The 20,522-nt window shown below is 47.8% G+C and overlaps 2 protein-coding genes across 23 annotated transcripts in view; both read right to left on the bottom strand.

The window, feature by feature from the left end:
* The window catches only part of LOC103691527 (uncharacterized), a 618,188-nt gene that overhangs the window by 36,266 nt on the left and 561,400 nt on the right, over positions 1–20,522 (bottom strand). For 7 of the 22 annotated variants that reach the window (XR_015671553.1, XR_015671552.1, XM_087636959.1 and 4 more), the window contains one exon: positions 12,757–12,864. The exons of 14 other annotated variants lie outside the window; for them this stretch is intronic. Coding sequence is in view for 5 of the 8 variants with exons in the window: in XM_087636959.1 (XP_087493085.1) it covers positions 12,757–12,864 (108 nt within the window). In the remaining 3 variants the exon portion in view is untranslated. Of the gene's footprint in view, positions 1–9,190; positions 9,688–12,756; positions 12,865–20,522 lie in introns of those variants that run through there. One more of the 22 variants, XR_015671559.1, reaches the window with a different exon arrangement.
* Sox2 (SRY-box transcription factor 2) lies at positions 13,570–15,982 on the bottom strand. The gene is given in 1 exon segment (NM_001109181.2): positions 13,570–15,982. A coding segment is annotated over 1 exon segment (960 nt). The 5' UTR covers positions 15,620–15,982; the 3' UTR covers positions 13,570–14,659.

Here is a 20,522-nt window from a genome sequence, read left to right as displayed (position 1 = left end):
AGACAAAAGTTCACCTCCCTCCCCTTAGGCAAACACTGTGTGCAAACAAGGCAAGTCCAGAAGCACCTCCTTTTTAAAATTTTGGTGTTGGGGTTTGGTGCCAAGGTGTTGGAAGGGGCTGTGGTAAACTATGAGTTTTACTTTGGAAAACTTTGACGTTCCAGTCAAACTCTTACTGAATAGATAGATATGTCTTAGAAGGAACAGAGAAGAGACTAGGACAGTATTAAAGTGGTAATAATAATAGTGTTTATTCTAACTACCTCGACAGACATTAGTGAGCAGGAAGTGCAGTTGTTAACTGACAAGACAGAAAATTAGTAACTGTGTCATTTCATTAACACGACGTAACACAATATGTACATACATATATACACAACACATTATTAAAAGGAAAAGCAATGTTCTTGACACAGTGTGTGATATACAGCTTCTGGAAGATAGCAAGCAAAGGTGACAAGGATCAAGCGTTGACTGGCATTGAGTGATACCTGTTAGCAACTAAAAGTTGAGGAGGAACAAACTAAACCGAACGTTTCCCCTTTTCTCCTTCAAAGCAAAACCGAAAACGCCCCCCCCCCCCCCCCCCGCACTCTCAAACTGGAGCTCTTTAAAGACCCTGAGGACTTACGCTCAAGGCTTTATTCAGAAAAACACTGAGCCGGGTCGTTCGTCACAGGCAATTGTTAAAGGCTTTCAAAGAGCCGATCAAACGCGGCCAGAGTAATCTACATTGGAGTCCGGATGGTGGAGTTACGGCGTACACCTGCGGGATGTTTGCTGTCGTTGCTCCTCGCAGAGCTACAAATCTTGATTAAAGCTCCCTGCCTAAGTTGCTCCCCAGTTTGGAAAGAGTTTCTTGGGATAGTTCACGTTGACCAGAGAGCTGTTTGGACACTCCAGCCAGAGAGGAGTGAAGCCACCAAGCTGGGGAGGGACAGGGAGGGTGAACAATTGGGAAGGTCTGCTTCTTGCTTTGACTTTTTGAACAGAACCTCCACCCGACTGTAGACAACCCAGATAGAAGTCCTGATTTGTGGCTTTGAGTTCCCGTATCTCCAAAACTCCTTACTGTCTTTGCCACAACTTTCCGTTGTCCTGGTGTATGGATGGCAATGCCATCTCGTAGCTTTCTTTAATCTATTCCTACAGGTGTCCACCTAGAGCCAGTTCCCAACCTCGTGCAGCACACCTTTTCTAGTACAAAACTTTATCTTTCTCCCCCAGAGTCCGTATCTAGTTTGAAACTTTCACTTTTGATTCATTTGTTTGAGATTATTTCCCCTCCTTTTCTGGGTTGGCTAGGTTTCCACTGCTTTTACTCTGAGAGAGGGGTGGAAATGCGAAGTTGTGAGAAAAGAGGACGCGAAGGTCGGGCAGTTGGAGGCGGGAGGGACCTCAGCGTCTGTCTGCAGTCAGCTAGCAAGTCCGCAAACCCTCTGCAATCCCTGTGCGACACATTTGGGGGATGGGGTGGAGACTAACCGGCTGCCCGCAATGCCAAGATCAACACTCGGAGCGAATGTTATCAATAGACCAATTTTCTGCTCTTACCCGGGGCTTTTTTGTTTCATTCCTAAGTGGAGAGTGTCTGAGCTGCGCAAGACGCCGCTGTATGGAGGCGCCCGGAAAGAGAGGGCGCTAGAAGCGGGAGACGCAAATATGGAAATTAACTCATTAGGAAGGGGTGTGGTTAGCGCGAAGCCCCCTCCTCCATCCCTTCCTTTCTCCCTCGCTGCCACCGTCCTGGCTTGCTAAATATGAGATTACAAACAAACAAATAAAGCAGAAGCTGACTACGCAGCCCCAGATCAAGCACGCTCCAGATAATTCTCTCCACTCAGCGCTGAGGCCAGTTCTGCCACGCAGCACCCGCCCCCGTCGCCACTGGGGGCTGCGGCGTTCCCTGCGCCATCTCCCGCCACTGGGCACTGCAGCCCGGCCGCCGTCACCTTTCGAAGGCGCAGCACGTGGTCCCAACACCCGGCGGGGTGCAGGTTTTAAACCCTAAGACGCCAGCTTCAGCCACTGTGGCGCCCTTCCGAGGGCCTCTGCTGACCTCGAGGTTCTTCTGCAATGGCCCTGGGTGCTGGTGTGCTCTGAGGGAGAAAACAATCGAGCTTAGAAAAGAATGTTCCCGAGTCTCTGGCCTGGGCTCTCCCGCCCCCTGCGGGACCGTACTCCCAGCGCGAGATTGCATTGTGCTAGGGCTCGGGTGAGACAAAAATTGGCACCAAGGTGGAGGCCTGCTTAGCGTCAGAGCCCGAGGTTGAGATATTAACAAAAGACGAGGTGGTGCCTAAGAGTGAAGTCTGTGGGGTTGGACCGCCTGGGGTGCAATATTCCGTGTCTAAATAAAATCGTGAGCGCGCGGGGAGGGGGAACAATTAAAATGAAACAAAATGCGAAACTAGTCCTCAGTTGAGTCGTTCTCCCCACCCCCTATGTCTCATACAGCACTGTATCTAGGTCCTCAAAGCCAGGCTTTAGTGTAAGGCCTGAGGCAAAAATGGTACTTCTAACGGCTGTCCTTCCGGCGACCGGCCTCCCCGCCCCTGCTCCCATCCTGGTGCTCCCGCAGCTGCGGGCCTCTTGGAGGAAGGCTGCGCAGTCCCCAGCCTCCCGCTGCCTGCAGGCCACCGCGCCTCAATGCGGGCATTGTCCGCCGCGGGTGGGGAGGCCAGACGACCAACACACAAGAATAGCAATGTGCCCGACTCCTGTTAAGAGAAACTTTCCAAATGTCCTCCTTGTGCTGAAATACTACTTTTTTTAAAGTGCGAGTGCGTGTTTCTGTGGGCAAAGATTCGTTTTTGAAAGTCCACTTTCAATTCCTCAATCCTTTTCTCTTCTTTTTAAGTTCTCAGAAAAGGAGAGAGTGGGCAGAGAAGTGACAGGATTAGGGTAAAGTGGTGTGTTGGGGGGAGGTTTGCAAAAAACGTAAATATGGTTGGCGATCAGTGGGACTGTTTAGGAATACCGGCAGTTGTCACCCAGATCTGGTTCGGGGACGCGGGGACAGATGCTCGGTTGGCGCGCGGAGTGGGAGGAGGGCCCCGGGGCGCGTGTGCTGGGAAGCGTTTCGCACCTCCTGTTTATCTTAGAAAGGCGCGGAGGGGTGGGTGGGAGCGGATTGTTCCTTTTCCCCCGACAGGCAGTATTAGTTGACTAAAATGGAGAGGCGGGCGCACACAAAAACAAAACCTCTGCAGGCTCTCCTCTGACCCGAATTCCAAAGGCTGGGGCTTGCTACTCAGAAGACCCCAGCGTCCGCGGTCTTCTGACCACGGCAGAAGCAGTGGTGGATGCCCTTAGAATTGGGCCTTTGGGGACAAGGTTGATGAGGCATCTAGCAGCGGGGACGCCTTCCTTCCAGGAGTGGTCTTTCTCGTGAGAGGGTCTCTGGGTATTCTCAGTTTTTCCCAGGCATTTGAGAAATAATGGCTCAAGTCCCTTGCCAAACTGTCTGAGACAAGTATATTCCAAGACCCTGCAATACTGATTTCGTTTAAAAAAAAATAAAAACAAAAAATCAAAAAACAAAAACCCCACAGCAGAACAAAATAAGACCAAACCAACCAACCAACCAACCAACCAACCAAAACAAAGCAAAACAAAACGCAGACCCCTGCTCTGCGTGTCCCACAGCCAAATTGACCGTAAGGGCGCCCAAAGGGTTGTGCCTATTGGCAAGTCGTGTTAATTTGGTGAGCTGACTGGATGCCTTAATGATAAATCCCCAATGTAAAGAGCCCGATACAAGCTCTAATTGCTCCTGGGAACTTCTTGCTAGGCTCTGTGGACCACAGCCACCCCAGAAAGCCTCCAACAGTGTGTTTGGATGGTGGGTAGAGGGGTGGGGTGGAGTTTCTACAGCTAGCGGTGCGCACATCTGCTGGGACTTCCATATCGAAGCTGTTCATTTACCGGAGCCAACTTATGAAACCTCCACAATTAGATCTTCATTGTCCTTCCCCCATAATACTGTCGAGAAAGAAAAGGTCTTCTCGGTCGGGGCCAATCCAACGAAGCGTTTGACGTTATTAAATAATAAAGCGATTGTGATTTACATTGTTGTTGAGAAAAAAGGCCAATTATCCACTGTTATGTTGCCATAAAGATCATATTAACTCGAATTAGTAATCAAACAATATGCGAGCGCTTTAAAAGTACAGCAGAACTGGGTGACAGCTACCGCGACGTCTTCACTTTCACCAGCAAACCCACCCGCATCGTCAGCCGGAGCAAAAGAGGCCGACACCACAGGCCCGAAAGGAGGGAAGAGAGCTGCGAAGTGGTGATTAACCGTGTCCAGTGTTAATTATTCTCAATTAATCCCAAACAGTGCAAACCTTTCCTGGTTCTCTGCAAGTTCCCCTGTTGGGGATGCTTTGAGGATGGCGCCTCTCTGGGAAGGAAGAGGCGCCTCGAGTACCTGTGGGATGAGCAAAGAGGCCGGGATGCAGGTGCACTCGAGAACGCTGCGCGTGGCGCGCGCGCGCGGGATGCTCACTGCCTTCCCCACAGCTCCAGCTGCAACCCGAGGCAGACTCCAGACGTGGGCAAGGCCCACAGCATCCTTCCGCCCCCCCTCCGTGAATCCTGCGTCTTCTCTACTCAAATCCCTCTCGCGCGCGCCCTCTGTTATTAGGTTTATAACTCTTTGCCCACTTAAATCTGTGCAGCCAACCAAGGAAATCTAAATAGGTTTGAGTTGCCCCTTGGGTACCGAATGGAGGCTTTAATAAGAAAGATTAATTGTGGGTGTGTGCCGGCCGGAAGATACGTTAGAGCCTAAGCTGCAGGCGCTGTGGACGGGGGAATCGGAGCACTTCTTCTAGGCCTAGGCTTTAAGTAGGCGCCATAGGCATACCTGCCGTAAGACCACAGGCAAGTGAGCTTTGTCTCCCTCTCAGACATCTCTTCCTGCGATTCGGGGTTTTTACAGAATTTGGTCTTTACTATCTATCCCTTTCAGAACCACCCGGCGCACTTCCGGCTTCTCTTCTAATCCAGAGGTGAGCAAGGGGGCTCCTTCCTAGTTCCACCGAAGTGTGTAAGTGAATCATAAACAGGTTTTACTGAGGAGAGGTGTTGGAAAGTTGTTTTTCTTGGCTAGAGGGATGCGTTTTAACTGGATGTAAACAGTGAGTGACTCTCCTCAGCATAAATGGGAACTGTCTGTTAGTTGGACCACCTTGGTGTCGCCCTCTCATCACAGGCTAGGGTGGTGCTGAGCAAAGTATCTGTCTTTCCCTAAATCTTCAGATCCAAAACTAAAACCCGGCACAAACCGTGGGGGTAGGGCAGGATGTTCAAAGAAGGGCCTTGACTGCCAAGTTCCCAGTAGCCTCTCACTCTTAAATAATTCCATTTAAAACTTGCTGCACCCAGGCCTGAGCTCACACCAGTGTGAAGAGGAAAACTCTTCTAGCGTCTGCTAGTTGTCAGCAAGGGCAGCTAAAGGGTGGTCGCATTTCTGTCCAGAGTTTTAAAACAGTTGCCGCCTTTCCTGACCCCCTTCTCATCCTCCCCACCCCTCTCCCCAGTAAAACCAATTCAAAAGGGGACTGGACTGTGCTCAGGAAGATTAACGCGCCTTCATTTGTAGGATTAGCCCTCTCATGCCGCATAATAAAATACTAGAGGTCCTTTTACATTTAAACAAATACACGAAATTCATGCCTCCTCTCCTTTCCTGTTTGATCTCACAGGACTTGCAAGACCCAGGCTTGGAACCTAAGTAGTCTCAGAAAAACTTTTAACTCAGAGTTCTCAGATCCTAGCAAATCTGGGCATCATAGGCATTGATTCTGTGTATGAGCAGAGCGATCCGCTTACTTTTAATATCTACAGCAATAGATTTGAGTTTGGAACTCACGATTAAAACCCTGTTTGTTCCTCCCAGGGCTCATGGATTTCAATGCTGGCCATAGGAACCACAAAATGTTCATTAAAGGAACCTATGCAAGGCTACTGTATGGCCACTTTGTCGGTTCAGAACCGTGGATGGGGGGAAAGTATGTAAGTGTGAGCCGATGTCACGCTGGCCACCAGTGTGTGGTCTATTGTGGGAAATGCTGCTTTTTGACTGAACAGAGGGCCCCCTCCCCCTTTCCCAGCTCTACTGCACCTGCAGTGGATGAGGGAGTCCCTGCCATTCAGCCCGTTGCAGATTGTTCAAACAGAAGACATCTCTGACAGCACTCAATTCATTACATTTCTTCCTGCTTTTCAAACCAACACACACACACAAAATGAGTATTGCCAGCCAGTGACAGCCAAAAAAAAAAAAAAATCTTAAAATACTTTATATGCAGCTAATTTAGAAGCTCACACAACTAACCATGAAATATTTTGTGTCCTTAACTTGGAAAGCTTCCTGGGGCTGGGTGGGGGATGGGAGGATTACCTGCTTTTCTCTCTCTCTCTCTCTCTCTTGAAACCTACCTCCATAGTTTATATGGAAATAGTAAGTTTGTAGAATGACATTGCTTACAGGGCAGGGAGAACTTCCTATAGGGATCAAAGCGGAAACATGCAAGAGAGAATAGGTCCTGATTAATCTTAGCAGAAGGGCCCACTTGATACATACTCATAATTTATGCCGGGAAACCAGCTTACTAATAGAGGTAGGGTACCCACTTTCCAGGAGAAGGCTGTTGAGGAGGAAAGAGGGGAGTGCTGGGGCCTGAGGTGTGAGCTAAACATTTACATCAGTTTCCTGACAGCCAAGCCTGACCTCCATATGCTCAGGTTTACTTTGCCATCTTGGATTCTGAAATGCTTTGCACTATTTCAAGCTGACGAGAGGGTGTTTGGAAAGCTGGTGACTGGATTCAGTCTGGTTTACCAGAAGTTGGAGTAAACACACTCCCAAGAAGACTAGATTCTGAGGCACCTTCCCTGGGGGAGAGAAGACAGGGGAACAAGCAGAACGGGGACCTTGAGAGACAAGCTTCCTTCAGTCTCACTGGACTGGATACCTTACGCAATAGCCCAGACTGGAGCATTGACTGACTTTTGTGGAATCACTATTTTGTGAGATTCTGGGCCCATATCAGAAAATAAAGTCCAGTTTCCAGACCATTTGCCTTGGAAGGGAATTTAAAAAATGAAACTGATTTGAGGGTTGAAAAGAAATCCTGGGCAATGTCCCTCCAGGAACACCAAAGGATGTTCGTCTACCAGTGGTTCTGTCCATCTTAGACACACTCCGGCTACCAACTGGTTTTCATTTTTAACTCCCTTGGGGGATGTCTATAATCAAGTGTTTGACTCTAACATGCTATTGTTCTTATTTTGAGATGAGTCTAATGTAGCTCTGGCTAAAAGCTATATAAATCTCCAGGAGTAGAAGTATGAGGACTATGGAAATGGTATGCCAATGGTAAGCCAGAGGCAACTGTTACAATCACCGTGACATCAGAGCCAGAAGACTTTAGAAGCCCAAAGCTGTGGCTGGGACCCAGGAAGGTTGAAAACAGACAAGCCATGGTGCGTCTAGGAAGGCCTCTGGCCTAATTTGATAAAGAGTCTGAAGACAAAACAAAACACAGCTGACCAACTCATTCTGATCTCAGAACAAATCTAGCTAGCAGATCACTCAACTCTGAAAACACACATAAAGGAAGAGAGTCCTGCTGTAGAGGTATGTGGGCCCTGTGTGAGCAGATCTGGAGTTATCTATAAGGGAGATCAGCCATTTGAATGTTGGGGAGGCCGGGGGCCTCTGAAACTAGATCTGTTAGTATGATTGAAGTCAACTGTACTGGCTTGGTCAGGAACTTTCTGGTGTTTCCTTTCCTGTGTAGACCTCCCATTGTAGCTGCAGACTCTGACATCACAAGGCAGGGGTAGGGGCATTACCCTACTCTGGCCTGGCCTCCAGGGATAAGAATGCTAGCGGAGAAATCACTGCTCCTTCTAATACAGTCACCATTTTATTGCCCTTTGGGGGTGGGGCGGGGGCAACTCCAGTCTCAACTGCCAATATTCTTCCTTTCAGGAAGATACATGCTGATGGCAAAGTTTCAAAGTGAGTTCCCAGGCTAGCCCTAAGTCAGGAGGGGTGATAAAGAGGTGAGAAGAGGGACCCCCTCCAAGACTAACATCAGTCACTGCCTAGGACCCTAACAAGGGCAGGATCTTTGTATACAGCTTTGAGGCCACCTTGGCACGTGCTTCCCTGTCTCTCACCTTCTGCTAGACAGTTAATCTCAGGTTCCAATCAAGCTAGTAGATGTAGGGGGTTGTGGGGGTGGTCTTACACAGCTATCTCTACTTCATGCCTTAGGAAGTGAAGGGCAAGCTCATCCCGACCTGCTTCCCTCTCCTCCAAAAACAAAACAAAACAAAATCTCTCAAAGTCTCTCCCATTTTTACCAGTGCTCTCTGGCTCTGATCTTGTATGGGAAGAACCCTGTATGGCTTGGCCACAGGCAAAGGACTAGGATAAAATATCAAGAAGATAACACCTAGTTCAACAGCTTCTGATGTTGAGGGTCTGAAGCCAGAAGGCCAGGAACTCAACATATAGAGGGTTCGGGCTCCTGCGCAGGAGACAGGGCACTCTGTAACAGCAAAGGAACTCCGGCAACTTTCTTTCCTTGCAGTATTGAGGCAGGGCAGAGACACTGGGAACCCCTCCGCAGCTTTTCGGGGAGTCTCTGGGGATGGGGGCCTGGCCGCAGTGACGTCAGGTCCTAGTCAGTCCAGGTTAGCTACCAACTCCAGTCGGTACCATGCCACAGTTTCCAGGCTTTGGCCCTGCGGTCCCTTCCCTTCAGGCAGCCTGCAGGAGGCTGGAGAGATCTCAGCTCAGCCCTGCCGAACCTGGGCCTAGAGAAGCAAAAGTGGTTCAAAGCGCCGAAATCTTTATACGTCCGTGTCCACTTGACTCGCTATAGACAAGCAGATGGGGTCATAAAACGAATGGTCCCTCCGAGCTTTGAATCACCTGACCTGCCTGCCAACTAGAAAAAACTACTTCTAGTGCGAACGCTGGCCCAGAAGTAGCAAATAAATCTCTGCGTCCTTCAAATGAAAAAGATCACCGCTTGCTTTTGGAGAGGAACTGACACCAGCGTCCGGGCAATCAGCACTATTCCCGTTCTACCAAAGTACAAAATACAATCTATCCGGAACCGCACACAGAAAGAGGGCTCTGAGTAGAGAAATCCCTGCTTACCTGTGTACTCCAGTCTCTCCAAGAGAGGTTTCGTTAGTCAAAACAAGAAAGTCGAGTCGTCCATTATTTTCTAAAGGCCACAGAAGGAAAATATCCTCGCGGAGAATAACAATACTAGAGCTGGCCAGCATCCCTAGAAGAAAGGAGGCTCCCGGCTGGTGTCACAAACACATTTCCGGGAAAGTTTTTAATAGAAAATAATTATGAAAGACGTCGACCTAATCCTGCAGTTTGAGCCATTTCCCTGTCTTTGGAAAGCGCTGTTGAGCCTTTTATTTTAAATTTCCAGAGGCTGTGTGCCTTTGGACATTATCCAGACTCTCACAGTAAAAGCCAGAGTTTCTCCCTTTTTTAAGGGGTCCATCTCCTAGATAAAGTCCCTAGGGAGAGGCAGTCAGACATCTTTCAAGTCAGGTCAAAAAAAAAAAAAAAAAAGGTAAGAATATGATGGAGTCAATCCCCAACCCCAGGCCCAGGCGGAGCCTGAAAGAAGTCTTAGCTCCAAGAGCTAGGAGAAGCAGCCGAAAACAAACAAAAACAGAGAAAAAAAAAACCCCACAGAGATGCAAATTATTTTAAAGTAATAGTAGGGTGGGGGTGTGGGAGGGATTGCAAGCTTCAGTCGTGGCCTTTAACAGTTATAGCCAAAAGAAACTCCAGGTAGAAAAATATGAGTGTCTATTTCTCAAAACTTTCAAAAGCAAGGAATGGGGGGGGGGGAGCAGAGACAAAAGTGCTTTCAATCACAAGATAGAGAGATAGATGACAGACAGACACAGACAGACAGACAGATAAGAGATGCCAACTAGCAGGCCACAGTCAGACCTCAATTTCAGAGCAGTTAGCTATAAACTGTGAGCAGTTGAAAAGTATAAACCTCACGCACACACAAAGGCACGGTTTAATTTCGCTCTTCTAATGGTTCTAAATGAAGACCCCAGCACTATGCAGTTTAGCAGTAGCCCTTGCCCCCCTCCCACCCCCAGGCGCTGATCAGCTCCTTTTTAATGTGAGAAAACTGGCAGCTCAAACCCAGTCAATGGAGTGCCTACAACAAAAGTTCTGAAAAGCTGAATGAATTGGGCTGTAATTACTACCCCCCCCCCCAGCTTATCTCTTATTCATTCAATTTATATTATTGTGAAGGAATCTTACTCTCAAAATCATTCGATTACCATTTTACCTAGGGTCATGGAGAAACCTGTGACATGGCAGGAATGCGCCCCCCTCACAGCATTCAGACCAATAGAAGTGGGGACCACCTTGCACCTCAATTTACTCTGCCATTACCAGAACTCAGTACACTGAGCCTGGTTCCTTCCATTTCAAACCCTTGCTTTTATTGACCAGCAGGAATGTGTACCCTACCTAAAGTTCAAAGCCTGACAGGGAGGGGCTTTGCTATTTAGACAAGGCACATGGTATATGAAATACCACCCAGTTTCCCCCCATATCACAAATTCTAGAAGATCTTGCTAGACACCGTGCCAAAATGAACATAAAATTATATTGTTTTTCCTCTTAAACTAAAAATAGTCACTGAAAGCTGAAATGGGGGTTCGGGGAGGGGGGAGTATTTCTCTCCCTTGGCCCCGGAAAACATTTCATGAAAAAAAAAAAAAAAAGTCAGCCTGGGCAAGCCAGGGCTTCACACACCTTTCCATCGGAGATGCTTCTGATGGACAGTCTCAGGAGGTTTCTCCACTGCAAGAACGTGTCGCTTCCCAGAAATAAGTACAGCTATTACATCCAAATCTACTAGCAGTCTAAATAATTAATTGAGGCGTTGCTCTTTGACCTTGAAAAGTCCAGTAGGGACACATTTATAGTAATAATACCTCCGAATGAGCCCTTGTCAAATATTCATTTAGTGGTTAATGTGAGCCATTTTCCCCTGGGATGGTCTGTGATACCAGCTTTCCGGCATTGGCAAAGGAACCTTGTTAATCTACTCCCGCTCAGCAAAAATATTTTAACACTCTTTAAGATACGGAGGGGGTGGGTGTGGAAGAAAAAGACTTAAGCAAGGGTAGATTCTATGCTCATCCTGGGACAGATTTCTAGTCTGTGTATAAAGTCGAAGCAACATTTAAATTCCCCTCTGGACTGAAAATGAAGCCTCGCTGACCAGAATAAAAAGAAAAGAAAGGAAAAGAAGTTAACAGGCAGCAACAGCAGCAAGCCCTCTCTAGGTAGAATTATGACTATCTCTTTTCTTAAAAATGAAATTATTCTTAAAAAGTATTTGCTTATTATTATTAGTCTAGGTACGCAATTACACATCTTGAGAACTGTTTTCTAACTGAATGAAATGGGCAACGCAATGAGTGTTCTTCAGCTGCAGTCTATCAAAGCATCTAGATTGACAAACAAAATACTTTGGCCTCTTCTGCTTTTAAACTGTTTGGTTTGGAGATATGGTGGGATATGAGGAAGAACGAGGCATCTCCCTTTTTGCAGAGGGGTAATCACTTAAAAGAGTTCAACTCGGAAAAAGTGCTCTTCGGTCCTGCAAAACATTTGAACCTGAGTATCTCCCCGAAGTGTTTGGTTTGGGTCAGATACACCAAGCCCTTTTCTTGTTTTTAAGTTGGGAGGCTGAATCGGGTCGATTCTTGTAAACTTTATATATACCTCTAAGATATATTAATTTTCAAATATATCCATTCTATACTGTCCATTGGCTTGAATTCCGGGAATATCCTCCTCTCTCCAACACCGTCATTTGGTTCTTTATTCAAAGTTTCTTTTATTCCTATGTGTGAGCAAGAACTGTCGAACGTGCTCATTACCACGTGAATAATCCTATATGCATCACAATGGCTGGCCGAGCCCGGGGAAATTCTTTTAGAGTCTCTGCATTAATTAGAAGGGAAACTGCCTAGCTTGGACTGGGAACTGAATAAATGTCCCTTCCCAGTACATCACCCTAAAACGAAAATAAAGAAGTAAACAACCCGCTATACACCTGAAATGAAGCGACCGAGAAGAAATAAGAACACAGAAAACGAGACCTTCATAATCCTCCACGGGACATTAGTTGCTCCTCAAGAAAGAAATTACTTTCTTGCAAAAGAGGCGACCCAGGCCTAGAGGCTGAGAGAACTGGCTGCGGCCGGTACCCGACTGAAGGGCAGAAGGCGCCAAGGGATCCTAACTTCTGCAGAGGTGCAGCGAGAGGACGCTCTAGAAATAGAGAAGCAATGCAGAACTCCATAAGGACGCCCCATTCCTGGTTCTTGGTGCCTTTGGACAGAAGATGACCGAAGCTAGGAGTTCCCCGTCCCTCCCTCCCCCCACAAAAAGCAAAGCGGGCCAGCAGCCTCTGCTATGCCAGAACCCGCTGCTTAAATTAAAGACCACGGCGATTCCCCCAACTTTTCCGCTCCAGCCGAGGACGTCGCCAACCTCTTTACTTCTCCTGGGGCAAAAGAAAACAGCAAATCCAATCTCGTTTCCCCACCCTCTCTCCTCCCCCTCTCTCTACTACTGTAGTAAAACAGTTAACAGATCAAAAGCACAATCATGTCCAAATGTGATCAGAGCGCACAACGCGAAATATCTACCTCGGAGTCGAGAGCTTTCTTCTGTAATATGTCTGTTGCCTGGCTTCTCTTTTGCGTGTAACCAGCTGCAGAGATTATCCGATTTGGGACTACAGGCTTGGACCCGCGCTGCCAAATTAAGAAGTGGAATCCGGAGTGGGGGGTGGGGGAAGAAAGGGGGGAAATAAATAAATAAAAAGTCCATGATAATGAAGGGAATTTTTGCAAGCCGCTCTTCGCTTTTCCCTCACCCCAAACAGGAAAACGTAGAGGACAAAGTTTATGAAGTCAGGAAACAAAGACAGAAAACCACTTGTTTCCTCATACAATAGCAGGGCGAGAGTCACCCAACCACCTACCCGGCAGTACACTCGGCGTGTCTACTTTGTAATTATTCCGATACAAGAAGCATCATTTTCCCCTATAAACCACATTTCAAAGGGCCATTGTGTTGTGAAGAAAATGAAAACCAACCCAGCCAACCTGGTTCTGATTTGGCTCAGTACCCCATCTACTAAGCTACACGAAAAATTTCAGAATCGTCTCGTTCTGGCAACAAGTGCTACAAGAGAGCTTAAGCCCACATCGCGCTTATTCACGCTGCTCAGGAAAGGAGGGGGTGGACTTACAATATATGCTTCTAGTTTCTATTCTAGAAATGTCAGCGCATTTCAGTTTCCCGTTTTTAATCATCCAGCCATTTTTTTTCTTCTGCAGTTAATGCTAACAGACATTGCTGGTAACACCAAGATCTTGGTGGCTGAACAGTTATCCAATCCCCCAAGAAGTTATGTACAAGCATGCTAGCCAAAGAAATGAAAGACTCAGGCATAATTTCAGTGTCCATATTTCAAAAATTTATTTATCTCAAACTGTGCATAATGGAGTAAAAACTTAAGTTGGAAACGTAACTGTTATAAGGATGGTATTAGTTCAAATATATACATGGATTCTCGGCAGCCTGGTTCCAATAACAGCCGAATCTTTTAAAATACAACTACGGAAAATAAAAGGGGGAAAAAACCTTAAAATATCACAATTTACAGAAATATTACAAACCATAAGAAAATATTTCAAACACAGTAATTTCCATATTTTTATGTGAACAAAATGAAAAGGGTGGGATTGAACAAAAGCTATTATAAATTACCAACGATATCAACCTGCATGGACATTTTTTTTTGCCTTTAACAGTAAGTTAAAAATTTAGTACAATCTAGAACGTTTGCCCTAAACAAGACCACGAAAATGGTCTTGCCAGTACTTGCTCTCATGTTTTCCTTTTGTACAATTTTAAAACTAAAACGTTCAAATCCGAATAAATTCCTTCCTTGTCTGTAACGGTCCTTAATTTAAGCTGCAGAATCAAAACCCAGCAAGAACCCTTTCCTCGAAAAATATTGGCAAATTCTCAGCTTATAAACAATGGACATTTGATTGCCATGTTTATCTCGATAAATACTGTACAAAAGTTGCTTGCAAATATTAAAACTTTTTTCATCGCCCGGAGTCTAGTTCTAAATATTACTGGTAAAGACTTTTGAGAACTCCCTGCGAAGCGCCTAACGTACCACTAGAACTTTAAAAAAAAGTTTTGCGTAGTTTTTTTCCTCCAGATCTATACATGGTCCAATTCCCCCGCCCTCCCCGCCGCCCTCAGGTTTTCTCTGTACAAAAATAGTCCCCCAAAAAGAAGTCCCAAGATCTCTCATAAAAGTTTTCTAGTCGGCATCACGGTTTTTGCGTTAATTTGGATGGGATTGGTGGTTTTTTTCCGCAGCTGTCATTTTGCTGCGGGTAATGAGATTTTTTTTTTTTCCTTTTGAGCATTCAGATTTTTCTTACTCTCCTCTTTTGCACCCCTCCCAATTCCCTTGTATCTTTTTGAAAAATCTCTCCCCTTCTCCAGTTCGCGGTCCGGCCCTCACATGTGCGACAGGGGCAGTGTGCCGTTAATGGCCGTGCCGGGCACCGGGCCGCTCTGGTAGTGCTGGGCCATGTGCAGTCTACTGGGCGCAGCGGGCTCCGGCACCTCGGCGCCGGGGAGGTACATGCTGATCATGTCCCGGAGGTCCCCGGCCTGGCAGGGCGCCCTGGAGTGGGAGGAAGAGGTAACCACGGGGGGGCTGGAACTGGCCTCGGACTTGACCACAGAGCCCATGGAGCCCAGCGCCATACCGGGGGTGCCCTGCTGCGAGTAGGACATGCTGTAGGTGGGCGAGCCGTTCATGTAGGTCTGCGAGCTGGTCATGGAGTTGTACTGCAGGGCGCTGACGTCGTAGCGGTGCATCGGCTGCATCTGTGCCGCGCCGTGAGCGTTGAGGCCCGGGTGCTGCGGGTAGCCCAGCTGCTCCTGCATCATGCTGTAGCTGCCGTTGCTCCAGCCATTCATGTGCGCGTAGCTGTCCATGCGCTGGTTCACGCCCGCACCCAGGCCGGCGCCCACCCCAACCCCGCTCGCCATGCTGTTCCCGCCGGGGGCCAGCAAGCCTCCGGGAAGCGTGTACTTATCCTTCTTCATGAGCGTCTTGGTTTTCCGCCGCGGCCGGTATTTATAATCCGGGTGCTCCTTCATGTGCAGAGCGCGCAGCCGCTTGGCCTCGTCGATGAACGGCCGCTTCTCGGTCTCCGACAAAAGTTTCCACTCGGCGCCCAGGCGCTTGCTGATCTCCGAGTTGTGCATCTTGGGGTTCTCCTGGGCCATCTTACGCCGCTGCCCCCGGGACCACACCATGAAGGCATTCATGGGCCTCTTGACGCGGTCCGGGCTGTTCTTCTGGTTGCCGCCGGTCGCCGCCGCCGTGGCGTTGCCTCCTCCGCCGCCGCCCCCCGAAGCTTGCTGAGGGCCCGGCGGCTTCAGCTCCGTCTCCATCATGTTATACATGCGGGCGCTGGGCGCGGGCGCGGCCCGCCGGCGGCCGCCGACCCTCGGCCCGGCCGGGACTGCGGGGGCCGCGCGCGGGGGCCGGGATGCAGGGGCCGCGGGCGGGGTCGTCGGCGTGCACGGCCTTGCGCGGAGATCTGGCGGAGAATAGTTGGGGGGAAGCGGAGCTCGAGACGGGCGAAGTGCAATTGGGATGAAAAAACAGTCGCTCTCCTCCTCGGGCCGCCGCGATTGTTGTGATTAGTTTTTGGAAAGGCTTAAGCCTCGGGCTCCAAACTTCTCTCCTTTCTTTTTCTCTCCTCTTCTTTCTCCCAGCCCTAGTCTTAAAGAGGCAGCAAAGTACTTTTCCCTTTTTGCAAACACTCTCTTCTCTGCCTTGACAACTCCTGATACTTTTTTGAACAAGTTAATAGACAACCATCCATGTGATGGGGGCTGTCAGGGAATAAATGGGTTTCCGGCGGCCAATCAGCGAGCGCCGGCTCCTGCGCCGGAGCCCAGCCTCGCCAGAGGGTTTTGCATGAAAGGGGGCGGGGCCTGCCGCGCCGCCGAGCCGAGCGCAGCGGAGCGCTGTGCCCCGAACCGCGCCGGGGAGGCGGGCCCGCAGCCTGCAGCCCGCCGCGGGGGAACCTTTGTATCCCCCCCCGTTCTCAGCAACAGGTCACGGCGGCACGCCTGTTCGAAGGAAGTGGGTAAACAGCACCAAGACGACAGCTCCTTTCCCCCATGCTACGGAATATTGGCTCTCTCTTGGGTACATAAGGGTGGATGGGGCGCGGAAAGCTGGGGCCAGGGTGGGGCGATGCCCATGGGTGGTTCGGGGCGACCGTCCAACTAGTATTTCAGGAAGCTGGCAGGGCCGGAGGTGGTGTGCCATTGTTCCTCCGCTCATCCGCGGCACTGCTCTCTGTCCCAGCCCCTCTTCCAACCTTGTTGCCAACACCCACTCACCCCCTTTTCTCACAGAACAGACCAGAAGTTAGACCCAGGCCTCAGCGCCCTCCTGGCTTCCGCGTCATCGGCTGGGTTCCCAAACAGGAGTCCTCTGCCCATATGGCTGACTGTAGAGCTAGGGCCAGGCCCTGTACACAGCCTTCTTCTAGGCCGACTCAGGTGTGGCTCAAGGAACCACAGCACGTGTCCTGAACCCTAACTCCCTCCTCCACCAATCTGTCCCATCTAAAGGGTGCAAACGCAAAGCTTGAACTCACTCCTCCCTCTCTTTCTAACCCCCAACCCCGACACAAGAGGATTTCAGTGATGGCAATTTCAGATGAGAGCTAGGGGACGAAAGAATCAACAGAAAGAAGCTCCAGAGGGCAGAGGATGGGGGAGGGTCACGCAACTTCCTGGCATCCCACCGCGAGGCACGGAGGTGGCATTTAGGCTGCGCTCACAAACTCCCTCCCACGCAGCGTTCCCAGGATGGGGCAGCGCAGCCCGCATTGCCCCTGCTGATTGGCACAGTGGTAGTCGCGAAGGCCCGGCCGAGAGGCGCCGGGGCCTGGGAAACGCGCGGGGTCCAGAGGTGCAGGTGCAGGCGGCGTGCGCAGAGGGAAGGCCGGCCGAACCCGAGGAGCCGGGACCGAGCAAGCCCAGGCTGTGGGAGAATGGGCTGGGGGCGGGGGTAGGGGCTCAAGAATCTTGCCCGCCCAGGACCCGAGAGGGTAATTTTAGCCGATCTCCCATTGTCCAGACGTAAAGATTTCAATCGGCAGGCGCTCAAAAAGCCCAGAGCCACAGCACCACGTCCGTTACAAATAGGTAGTTTTGTTTCTCTTGTTGTCGCTACACGGAGTCAAACAAAGCCCCGTCTAAGTTTCCTTCCACTCTCTTGTTGGAACCTTTGTGGCTAAAATGCACTTGGGTACAAAAGAGGGGAGAGAAGGAAAAAAGTCCCGATGCCATTTTTTTTTTTTAAATAAAGAGCTTAAACCATCAGGGTTACTTTTTTTTTCTGCAATACTCTCGCAGCCCCTCCTCCCCTCATCTACCCCAACTCAGCCTAAAGAAAACGTTCAGAAGGGTATCTGCCGGCCACGCTCCGCTCATTGTCCTTACAAACTGCCCTGTTTATTCTCCCCTCTCTGCCCACCACCGCTTCTTACCCACCCCCAGGTCTCCAAACCCTATTCTCCCAGGCTTGGCTGTTATTGTCACACTCAGCTAACTATGCCCACTTAAGACCCAGAAAAGTTGTGGTAAAGAATCTTTGTAAACTTGAAATAAATAATTTCTTCTCTACTCCACCCTCTTTCTGCCCCAGGTTCTCTTTAAGTTTTGGTTGCTTTAGTCCTTGGGAACCCAAGAAAGGACTTATAGAAACGCGTAAATATTTGGGACTCTTTAAATTAAAACATTGTTTTCTGCTTAATCGGGGTGTACCATTACGCTCAACACGAATCTCTGGAGACTAGAGCAAAGGTTGAGCTAGGGAAGGCGGCCACCGACTTTTCAGCGCGCCTGGTTTCTGAGATGTGGCTGCTGCGCCCCCTGCTGGTGGACTCGCTTTTCCAAGACTGTTTTCACCTTTAAAAGGTGTGTAAAAATAAAGTTAAAAAAAAAAAAAAGAGGAGGATGGAAGATCAAACTAATTACACATAATCTAAACAAAAGAAAAGTTAACATATCATATAAGCCGTGGGACGAAATCATAAGAATCAAATTTAATTTGCTTAACTTAGAAATGTACATAGAACCGCCAGATAAGTGGGAGGTTAAACGAGGGGAAAATAGGTATAAATTATGAGATTCAAAGTATGAATGAATTATGATTGTCCGCGCGCCACGAAGGGCAGGCCGAGCACTCACTTTGTGATTGTGTATGTATTGGTGGGTGCTTAATAGCATTTTTCTGAAAACTTAGAAAAAGCTTATGGATAATTAAGTTTGAAGAAAAAAAAAAAACCCAGTGAGTTGATGTGGACAACGGTGGCGAATATTTATTAATATAAATACTGATAATGGATGATGATAAAAGAACATCTTTTTAAATCTTGATATCTTTCAAGGTTAGTAGGAAGCAGAATATTTTTTCTTCCCCCATTGGGTTATTGTGAACCTCTCAGATGTGTGTTTGCACCTGAACTCTATAATAATCTACTTAAAGAGGGTAAGGGGTCTGGCTAGGTCTCTTGTTAATTGCTTTATCATATGAATAAACTATGGGAGTGCATTACAGTCGTGTTATCATTTGTAGTATTTATTTGCAGCTTTCTTTTTAATTAAGTCTACTCTACTTATCAGAGGCAATAAACTAATGGTGGCTGGTGTTTATGCATAATAATGTGAGACGAAAATAAGATTAAAGAAGATGGTGGTAGCAAAACCCATTTTCTCATTAGAATATTTTTAGAACATATTGAAAAAAAATTAGATCACTGGCCACCCGATTTCAATCCAACACTGTCATAGTCCCCTGAGTATTATTATACTTATAATAATAACTATAACAGCCCCAGTCCATGACAGAAGCAAGCCTCTTTTGGGGTTATACTAGCTGACTATAGTTCCAGCGACAATATACTATTGACTAGCAGACAATCAGAAAAAGACTTGGAACAGGGTGCTTCATCCTCTGAGAATTTAAAATGTTGCTACTGGCATAGTTTATGAAAATTGGAAGTGCTTCATCTAATGTAACACTTCCCTTCATGGGCAGCAAAAAAGCTATACACTTTTAGACCAGCATTAGTGATTAGCATATGCCTGGAGTAATCAGATTTTATTTTGCTCTGCTATTGGCCCAAGCCAGAAGCCTTAACTGCCAAGTATAACCCAATTTTATTTTAAAATCTTTTACATTTTTCTCTCCTCGAGTATTATTATATCTGAAGCCAACTGACAATGTTGTGGAGGTGCGGACTGTAGACTTATTTTTTTTTTTCTTCTTAGTGGCAAATAGAGGTTTAAGTTGCAGTAATTAGCGAGAACTAGCCAAGCATCTTACTATTATGATGCTTGTTAAAAACGCTTCGCTCCTGCATCTGCATTTGAGTGGGTTCCCCTCCTCTCCTAATCTCCTTATGGAAATGAAGGCGAACGGCGGGGGACCTGCCGAGTCTCCGAGAATGCCCTTGTTAACTGGAATTTCTCAGCATTGCTAATTAGCAGAGTTTGACGACCACCAGTATTGGGGGAGAGCTCTGTTTAACCACTCGCCAACCATTCCGAGGAAGAGCAGACTAATTTTATTTTGTAATTAAAATCTGAAAAGGGCCCTATTTGACAGTTAGGGCTATGAGAGTTTTATCTCCCCGAGAAATAATTACTGCCTTGATAACTCAATTTTCTGAAAAATGTCAACTGTGGGCTCCAAAAGTTTTAATTTCATTACATAAGGAAAAGAAGCAAGAAAAATAGGAGAAAATGTACAGAAAGGCTTTCTAATTCTGGAACTGGTTAAATATATTGGGAACCAGCTTTAGCCAGACGAAGTGCCCCCCCAACCCCTTTTGTTAAGTCCCTCTTTCCTTTAAATGCTAACCTTCCAAGCATCTCTTCTGACCACAACATAGCAGGGATCCTTCTACAGCGAGGAAAATTACATTGGACTCTGGTATTCAAGAGGCAAGTAAATCCAAAAACTGAAATACAGAAACTATAGGAAAGTTCATGATTTTAAAGGCCAAAGATGCAGAGAATATTGGGAGGCTTGGGGAAAGGCTGAGGAATCCGACAAGGTTCCACTTGTCTATCTCCCCCAAATACTACAGGAAGACAGAGACTTACATTACAGAGTAAGGACATTGGAACGTGCTACTTTGTAAAATGCTTCCTTCTGCCCTCTAAGTCACAAAAATGCCGGGTCACTCCACATGGCAGGTGCGGATACTGCTGAGTCTCCAGAAGAACCAGAGCTTTAAGATTTAGGAAACACGGGTGGAGATAAAGCAATGCACTT

Source organism: Rattus norvegicus, chromosome 2 (assembly GCF_021556685.1).
Source record: "Rattus norvegicus strain SHRSP/BbbUtx chromosome 2, alternate assembly SHRSP_T2T, whole genome shotgun sequence".
Taxonomy (NCBI): Eukaryota; Metazoa; Chordata; class Mammalia; order Rodentia; family Muridae; genus Rattus; species Rattus norvegicus.
This window is presented reverse-complemented; position numbering and strand designations above follow the sequence as displayed.